The sequence below is a fragment of the Oncorhynchus kisutch genome, linkage group LG2, assembly GCF_002021735.2.
Source record: "Oncorhynchus kisutch isolate 150728-3 linkage group LG2, Okis_V2, whole genome shotgun sequence".
Classification (NCBI taxonomy): domain Eukaryota; kingdom Metazoa; phylum Chordata; class Actinopteri; order Salmoniformes; family Salmonidae; genus Oncorhynchus; species Oncorhynchus kisutch.
Genome location: NC_034175.2, coordinates 72,368,641 through 72,378,052, shown reverse-complemented (window position 1 = coordinate 72,378,052; position 9,412 = coordinate 72,368,641). Strand labels below are relative to the sequence as shown.

Below are 9,412 nucleotides of genomic sequence, written 5' to 3'. Positions count from 1 at the left end.
AATTGGAGCTCTTGAGTATTAAACTTCTCTTCTAACCTAAAATCAGTGAAGACCTCCTCTTCTTGGGCAACAAGAGACACCATATCTCTCTCTGTACTCAACACCTCTTCCAGGGCAATAGGAGACACCATATTTCTCTCTGTACTCAACACCTCTTCCAGGGCAATAGGAGACACCATATTTCTCTCTGTACTCAACACCTCTTCCAATAGGAGACACCATATTTCTCTCTGTACTCAACACCTCTTCCAGGGCAATAGGAGACACCATATTTCTCTCTGTACTCAACACCTCTTCCAATAGGAGACACCATATTTCTCTCTGTACTCAACACCTCTTCCAGGGCAATAGGAGACACCATATTTCTCTCTGTACTCAACACCTCTTCCAGGGCAATAGGAGACACCATATTTCTCTCTGTACTCAACACCTCTTCCAATAGGAGACACCATATTTCTCTCTGTACTCAACACCTCTTCCAGGGCAATAGGAGACACCATATTTCTCTCTGTACTCAACACCTCTTCCAGGGCAATAGGAGACACCATATTTCTCTCTGTACTCAACACCTCTTCCAATAGGAGACACCATATTTCTCTCTGTACTCAACACCTCTTCCAGGGCAATAGGAGACACCATATTTCTCTCTATACTCAACACCTCTTCCAGGGCAATAGGAGACACCATATTTCTCTCTATACTACTCAACCAGGGGGCAGACAAACTCCTGAAAATACAGTTTGGTACGGATATTCCTCCTATGTCTGTGTTTATCAAGATTTTAATGATTTATTTAATGGGAATAAAATACACAACATGGAATGTTTTCACCGTAACCTCAGCAGGATTAAAAGAGAAGCATACAACAGTATTTAACAGTGAGATATTGTCAGGGACATCGTGCCTGAACCTGACTGGTTAACTTGCTATTCGGCTCCTATCACCTGACCCAGATGAGTCATGATGCGTATGGTGTGGTAGCTTGACTAGAAATTAAATGTAGGATTATGATCCTTTTGTTGCACATGATGTATAATTATATATTGTTATATATGTTTTCTACTAAAGTGTGTTTTCTCTTCATAAACTATTACATTTGTTAAGTTATTCAGATGTTATATACTATGTTAATTCATGGCATCTTCAAGTACTCCTCTATGATGGTACTGCAGTAACTAAACCGGTTCTACAACGTCAACGTACACAAACACAGGAAGTAAGCCATTTCATCCACATATCTGATTTAGGTTCAGGGTTGTTGCTACTTAGGCTCACTGTTTCACTTGTGGAGGGGAGAGAGAGAGAGTTCTTATATTTGTCATTAGTCAGTTGAAATTGACCTTAGGTCACCTGTTATTTGAGGGGATGAGGAGGTTCCATAAGGGGGTTCCAGCATCAGGTGACCCAGAGAGGGAGATGTTTGAGATGAGGAGGGGAGGAGGGGAGGGAGCTGTTTGAGATGAGGAGGGGAGGGGAGGGGAGGGAGATGTTTGAGATGAGGAGGAGGGGAGGAGGGGAGGGAGATGTTTGAGATGAGGAGGGGAGGAGGGGAGGGAGATGTTTGAGATGAGGAGGGGAGGGGAGGAGGGGAGGAGGGGAGGAGGGGAGGAGGGGAAGGAGCTGTTTGAGATGAGGAGGGGAGGAGGGGAGGAGGGGAGGGAGCTGTTTGAGATGAGGAGGGGAGGGGAGGAGGGAGCTGTTTGAGATGAGGAGGGGAGGAGGGGAGGGAGATGTTTGAGATGAGGAGGGGAGGGGAGGAGGGGAGGGAGCTGTTTGAGATGAGGAGGGGAGGGGAGGAGGGAGCTGTTTGTGAGGAGGAGGGGAGGGAGCTGTTTGAGATGAGGAGGGGAGGGGAGGAGGGAGCTGTTTGAGATGAGGAGGGGAGGAGGGGAGGGAGATGTTTGAGATGAGGAGGAGGGGAGGAGGGGAGGAGGGGAGGGAGATGTTTGAGATGAGGAGGGAGCTTTTTATTTATTTAAATGTTTTACCCCCTTTTTCATGGTATCCAATTGGTAGTCGGGAGAGGCGAACTCGGGAGAGGCGAAGGTCGAGAGCCATGCGTCCTCCGAAACACCACCAAGCCAAGCCGCACTGCTTCTTGACGCAATGCACATCCAACCCAGAAGCACCAATTTGTCAGAGGAAACACCGTACACCTGGCGACCTGGTCAGAGTGCACTGCGCCCGGCCCGCCACAGGAGTCGCTAGTGCGCGATGAGACAAGGTTATCCCTGCCTGCCAAATCCTCCCTAACCCGGATGACGCTGGGCCAATTGTGCGCCGCCCCATGGGCCTCCCGGTCATGGCCGGCAGCAACAGAGCCTGGGCGCGAACCCAGAATCTCTGGTGGCACAGAGATTTAGACCACTGCGCCACCCGGGAGGCCCCGGGGAGGGAGCTTTTGAGATCAGGAGGGAAGGAGGGGAGGGAGATGTTTGAGATGAGGAGGGGAGGGAGCTGTGATTTGCTTGTGAGCAGTGAACATATGGCTGACAAGCATTTCTCATAGGACATCACAGACAGGACATGGGGTCAAACATGCCTATTATCAAGAGGAGGGAGAGACATGTCTGGTAAGGTCAACCTTTATGCTCCCTGTGATCAGTGTGTTGATGAGCATGATACTGATCCTCCTGACAGGAATGGGTTTTTATGAAGCAAGTATCCTCCATGCAAGCAGATGGTAATGATGGCAAAACCTGCTTTGTACTGCATCCTCGTAGCATGTTTTATGTAGTGTGACCCGACTAGCTCCTTCGTGGTGGTAATAGACTGTATTAGAAACAGAAAGCTTTGACACCGCAGACACATGACACAGTGAGTCATACATCTCAGACAGTGGCTGACGAAGACGATGACCAACAGGTTATAGTGAAATACTGATACTAGCGTTGTGTTGAACGTGTTTGTTAGGATTTTGTAAATACGGATGTGACGGAATGACCTCTGAACCGGATATAATACTGTTATAAGGAAAACTGTTTCTCTTGTCGGACACCTCATTTACTTTTTCTCTTCGCTCAGGAGCATTTTACACAGTGTACAGTCAACTCCAAGCTACTTTGTTGTTTCATTTTCCATCTTGTTTTCCATCCTGCTTTCCATCCTGTTTTCCATCTTGTTTTCCACCAGAATCCTGCAGAGTCCAATGGCCATCCTGATATTAATCAGTATTTTGTTGTTGCCTGGTAAGTTTTATATTCTCTATCGTGTCACTGTCGTCGTGTCCCTCGTGGCTTCCTCATCTGTACCTGGGCATTTTATCCACATGCCTTTACTCACAGATACAACATACAACCAAAGGCACATTTTATGATTTATTTATTTAGATCACGATGTGCGGCAAGTAATGGCTATTTGGATAGGGCGTGGTTGTTCGCATGTCTAAACAGGAAATTGTCTCCTCGAGGCCATCGAATCATTCATTCAGTCTCCCGGCTTGTACACAAACATTCCACACATATTTTCACACAGAAACTCATGGCTCTGATAAATTAATAAATGAATCATATATATCAGATGAAAAATGTAGTTGTGATTTACATGTGGTTGTAGCATTGTTAGCATGTGGTTGTGATTTACATGCGGTTGTAGCATTGTTAGCATGTGGTTGTGATTTACATGCGGTTGTAGCATTGTTAGCATGTGGTTGTGATTTACATGCGGTTGTAGCATTGTTAGCATGTGGTTGTGATTTACATGCGGTTGTAGCATTGTTAGCATGTGGTTGTGATTTACATGTGGTTGTAGCATTGTTAGCATGTGGTTGTGATTTACATGTGGTTGTGATTTACATGCGGTTGTAGCATTGTTAGCATGTGGTTGTGATTTACATGTGGTTGTATCATTGTTAGCATGTGGTTGTGATTTACATGCGGTTGTAGCATTGTTAGCATGTGGTTGTGATTTACATGCGGTTGTAGCATTGTTGGCATGTGGTTGTGATTTATATGTGGTTGTGATTTACATGCGGTTGTAGCATTGTTAGCATGTGGTTGTGATTTACATGTGGTTGTATCATTGTTAGCATGTGGTTGTGATTTACATGTGGTTGTGATTTACATGCGGTTGTAGCATTGTTAGCATGTGGTTGTGATTTACATGTGGTTGTGATTTACATGCGGTTGTAGCATTGTTAGCATGTGGTTGTGATTTACATGTGGTTGTGATTTACATGCGGTTGTAGCATTGTTAGCATGTGGTTGTGATTTACATGTGGTTGTATCATTGAATTCTGAGCTTGGTTTGTAACTTTGACATATTGGTACGTTTCAGCACCAGCTGCATCTGAGAATGAAGTCACTGGGATTATAGGAGAGTCTGTTCTCCTGTCCTGTGACCTGAAATCATCCACGGCCATCGACACAGCAAGACTCCGGTTCCATTGGCAAGACGAGTCCGAAAGAGTGTTGTACTCGTTCGACAAAGGAGAAGAGAATCAACATCAGGATAGCCTTTACACAAACAGAACTAAAGCCTTTCGGTCTGAGATGAGTTCTGGGAATATGTCTATCAAACTCAGCCAAGTAACACTTGAAGACAAGCAGAACGTCTACAGGGCTTTCGCTACATTGTTTGGCGAGAATGATAAGCATAACCACCCGTGTCGCACTACCCTACTTGTGGCAGGTATGGTTGAGTTAATAACACAGGAGGCTTCTGAGGGGAGGCTAGCTCGTAATAATGTCTGGAATGGAATAGTATCAACCACATGGGAACCATGTATTGGATGTGTTTGATACCATGTCCACCTGTGTGAATCATTCACAGCATTAATACAGTCATTGTAGGAAATCATCAAACATTACTATGGCACCTTTCTAACATCTTGTTCTATTTATTTTGTTCGCTTTCAGCACGGTTCCCGACACCCAGTGTGACTGTGAACAAGACAAATATGAATGCCACGTGTTCAACCCAGAGGGGATACCCACAACCAATGGTCACATGGACCATCCAGGACCGTGGGAACCGCACTCTGGACCCGTGGGAAGTACAGACCAATATTACTCTGGATTCTGAAAGTGGACTGTACAACGTCTGGAGTCAAGTGAATATAACAGAAAATCAGACGGTGACCTGCCATATCTTCAACCCCGTTCTGAGAGAGACTGTGAGCAACACAACCATCGTCAGCCCCAGCATTAACACAGACCCTGCAGGTGCATGTGACAGGATGTAACACCACCACTCACTGCCTAATATTCATGAACTGAAAACTGAATCACTCATCTTGTCTTTTTCTCACAGGTGATGTTCAGAAAGGCTTTACTCCCATCAATATTACTCCCATCATTATCACAATAGTGGTCATTCTAGTATTGATTCTGTTTTCCATCGGGGGTTATTTTGTGGACAAAAAACGTAAGTTACAATTTCCGATGTTTTACTTCTTGTAATGAAATGAGATTCAGTATAAAGTTGTCTCAGTCTGTAATTACTCTGTCAGTGCCACATCTAAAGATTTTATTTCCGTGTACATCCAAACACTATATTATTTCACATTTGAGGAGTGACCAGTATGTGAAAATCAGCTGGCCCTACATACATTTGATTCTGTAGCTAGATGTGCATTGTTAATTATGACTAAAACACTGAACTATGTGGTTAAATATGAATATAACACTGATCCATGTTGATCTAGGTTGTGGAGCCAGCGGTGGAACCATAAAAGTTTAAGGAAATAACCATCAAAGAAATGGTCATGTTGAGACAGAGCTTTTGGACAGGTGTAGCCGGGCATCAGACAATCTAGAGGCAGACTGATGGGACATTTCTTTATATACGGGTCCATAAATTGGACATATCGGTGTACTGCATCCCAACGAAATTTACCTCTTCAAAATTGGAAGTATTTGCATGTTTTTTCAAATATTTTCTTATTAATAGCCAGCTATTAGAAAAGCGTTAGAGCGTCTACAGTAGAATAATGGTAAATAATGTGTCTGGAAATGTTCTACTGTAGAAGTTCTAAATCATGGGAGTATTTAAAAAAATACATTACAATTTTAAAGTACTTCTGTATTCCAAAAAAAAAAAAGTCCTAATATTTTCTCACAAATGTTTTGGAAAGTAATTGACAGTAACAGTAAATAGTGTACCGTGAATACAGTCTCTGCGAATGCAGGAACGATGCATTTCATTTTCACTAATGCGGATCTTCAGTGGTCCAGATTGAATCCAGGCCTAAAACCATGTAAACCTCAACACACTGGTACAGTTGTGAACTCTCAGACTGACTTAGGAGAAGACATTTTCACTCTGCTAAACAGACCTCACTGTGTTCAACATTAGGAACACTTGCTACAGATCTGTAACCAGATATAGATTAGATTTAGATTAGATTTAGATTAGATTTAGATTAGATTTAGATTAGATTTAGATTAGATTTAGATTACATTTATATTTTGTCTTTAATAAATATTGTTGTGAATATTCAAAAAGGTTAATGTATTATATTTATTTAAATGGCAAACTTTTTATTCTGGTGTTTTCCTATACAGTAGGTGTATTGAAATTTGGCCATTCTATATTCGTATTATTTGGGGAAATTGTATTTGAAACTCATTTGAAGAAATGTCCTAATTGTGTCCTAGATGTGTCCTAGATGTGTCCTAGATGTGGCCTAGATGTGTCCTAGATGTGTCCTAGATGTGGCCTAGATGTGTCCTAGATGTGGCCTAAATGTGTCCTAGATGTGGCCTAGATGTGTCCTAGATGTGTCCTAGATGTGTCCTAGATGGGGTTACATTTAGTAGAGACCCTTCTGCTGGATTGATGTAGCTAAACACATGTACAGTCGCATGAAAAAGTTTGAGCACCCCTGACAATTTTCATGATTTACATTTATAAATAATTGGGTGTTTGGATCAGCAATTTCATTTTGATCTATCAAATAACTGATGGACACAGTAATATTTCAGTAGTGAAATTAGGTTTATTGGATTAACAGAAAATGTGCAATATGCATCAAAACTAAATTAGACAGGTGCATAAATTTGGGCACCCCAATAGAAAAATCACATCAATATTTAGTAGAGCCTCCTTTTGCTAAAATAACAGCCTCTAGACGTTTCCCATAGCCTCTAATGAGTGTCTGGATTCTGGATGAAGGTATTTTGGACCATTCCTCCTTACAAAACATCTCCAGTTCAGTTAGGTTTGATGGTTGCCGAGCATGGACAGCCCGCTTCAAATCAACCCACAGATTCTCAATGATATTCAGGTTTGGGGACTGGGATGGCCTTTCCAGAACATTGTACTTGTTCCTCTGCATAAATGCCCGGGTAGATTTTGAGCAGTGTTTTGGGTCGTTGTCTTGAAATATACAGCCCCGGCGTAACTTCAACTTTGTGACTGATTCTTCAACATTATTCCCAAGAATCTGCTGATATTGAGTGGAATCCATGTGACCCTCAACTTTAACAAGATTCCCTGGACCAGCACTGGCCACACAGCCCCACAGCATGATGGAACCCCCACCAAATTTTACTGTGGGTAGCAAGTGTTTTTCTTGGAACGCTGTGTTCTTTTGCCGCCATGCATAACGTTCCTTGTTATGACCAAATAACTCAATCTTTGTTTCATCAGTCCACAGCACCTTATTCCAAAATGAAGCTGGCTTGTCCAAATGTGCGTTTGCATACCTCAAGCGACTCTGTTTGTGGCATGTGTGCAGAAAAGGCTTCTTCTGCATCACTCTCCCATACAGCTTCTCCTTGTGCAAAGTGCACTGAATTGTTGAACGATGCACAGTGACACCATCTGCAGCAAGATGATGTTGTAGGTCTCTGGAGGTGGTCTGTGGGCTGTTTTTGACCGTTCTCACCATCATTTGCCTCTCCGATATTTTACTTGGCCAGCCACTTCTGGCCTTAACAATAACTGTGCCTGTGGTCTTCCATTTCCTCACTATGTTCCTCACAGTGGACACTGACAGCTTAAATCTCTGCGATAGCTTTTTGTAGCCTTCCGCTAAACCATCATGTTGAACAATCTTTGTTTTCAGGTCATTTGAGAGTTGTTTTGAGGCCCCCATGTTGCCACTCTTCAGAGGAGAGTCAAAGAGAACAACAACTTGCAATTGGCCACCTTAAATACCTTTTCTCATGATTGGATGCACTTGTCTATGAAGTTCCAGGCTTAATGAGCTCACCAAACCAATTGTGTGTTCCAATTAATCCGTGCTAAGTAGTTACAGGTATTCAAATCAACAGAATGACAAGGGTGCCCACATGTTTGCATAGCCTATTTTTCACATCTGATTTAATTTCATACAACTTAATAATATTGCTACACTAAAAATCTTTGTCTGGACAATACCCCAGTCCTCAGCTTTTATTAGAAAATGAATGGCATGCCACTGTGATCATTTTGTTACCTGTAGTTGTTATAGAATGAGATGTGATAGAATGTAAACAAGTCACCTGTATGTTTCTGTTACACTGTGTATTCTGAAAGTACTCAGACCCCTTGACCTTTTCACATTTTGTTACGCTACAGCCTTACATGTATTCTACAATTGACTAAATCTCTATAACAGAACAGGACATCTCTATAACAGAACAGGACATCTCTATAACGGAACAAGGCATCTCTATAACAGAACAAGGCATCTCTATAACAGAACAAGGCATCACTAGAACAGGACATTAGAACAGCCTTGTCTCAGGATGGTAAGTTGGTGGTTGAAGGTATCCCTCCAGTGGTGTGGGGGCTGTGCTTTGGCAAAGTGGGTGGGGTTATATCCTTCCTGTTTGGCCCTGTCCGGGGGTGTCCTCGGATGGGGCCACAGTGTCTCCTGACCCCTCCTGTCAGCCTCCAGTATTTATGCTGCAGTAGTTTATGTGTCGGGGGGCTAGGGTCAGTTTGTTATATCTGGAGTACTTCTCCTGTCCCATTCGGTGTCCTGTGTGAATTTAAATGTGCTTTCTCTAAATTCTCTCTTTCTCTCTTTCTTTCTCTCTCTCAGAGGACCTGAGCCCTTGGACCATGCCTGAGGACTACCTGACATGATGACTCATGTTCTGTTATAATCTCCACCCGGCACAGCCAGAAGAGGACTGGCCACCCCACATAGCCTGGTTCCTCTCTAGGTTTCTTCCTAGGTTTTGGCCTTTCTAGGAAGTTTTTCCTAGCCACCGTGCTTCTACACCTGCATTGCTTGCTGTTTGGGGTTTTAGGCTGGGTTTCTGTACAGCACTTTGAGATATCAGCTGATGTTCGAAGGGCTATATAAATACATTTGATTTGATTTGATTTTGATTTGTGCACACAGGCACCTAACTGTAGACAAGATCCCACACCAGAAAGTGGGAAAAAGGGCTGCCTAAATATTATCCCCAAAACAGCTGTCTCTGATTGGGAACCATATCAGGCCAACATAGACATACAAAAATCTAGAGTACCCACC

The 9,412-nt window shown here is 43.0% G+C and overlaps 1 protein-coding gene across 1 annotated transcript; it reads left to right on the top strand.

The window, feature by feature from the left end:
• The first annotated feature begins 2,358 nt into the window (after nucleotides 1–2,358).
• On the top strand, nucleotides 2,359–9,015 carry LOC116356291 (CD276 antigen). The gene is made up of 6 exons (XM_031801371.1): nucleotides 2,359–2,573; nucleotides 3,133–3,188; nucleotides 4,276–4,629; nucleotides 4,857–5,162; nucleotides 5,251–5,364; nucleotides 8,972–9,015. The coding sequence occupies exons 2-6, from the start codon at nucleotides 3,149–3,151 to the stop codon at nucleotides 9,013–9,015; spliced, it is 858 nt and encodes a 285-aa protein (XP_031657231.1). The 5' UTR covers nucleotides 2,359–2,573; nucleotides 3,133–3,148.
• The last annotated feature ends 397 nt before the right edge of the window (nucleotides 9,016–9,412 follow it).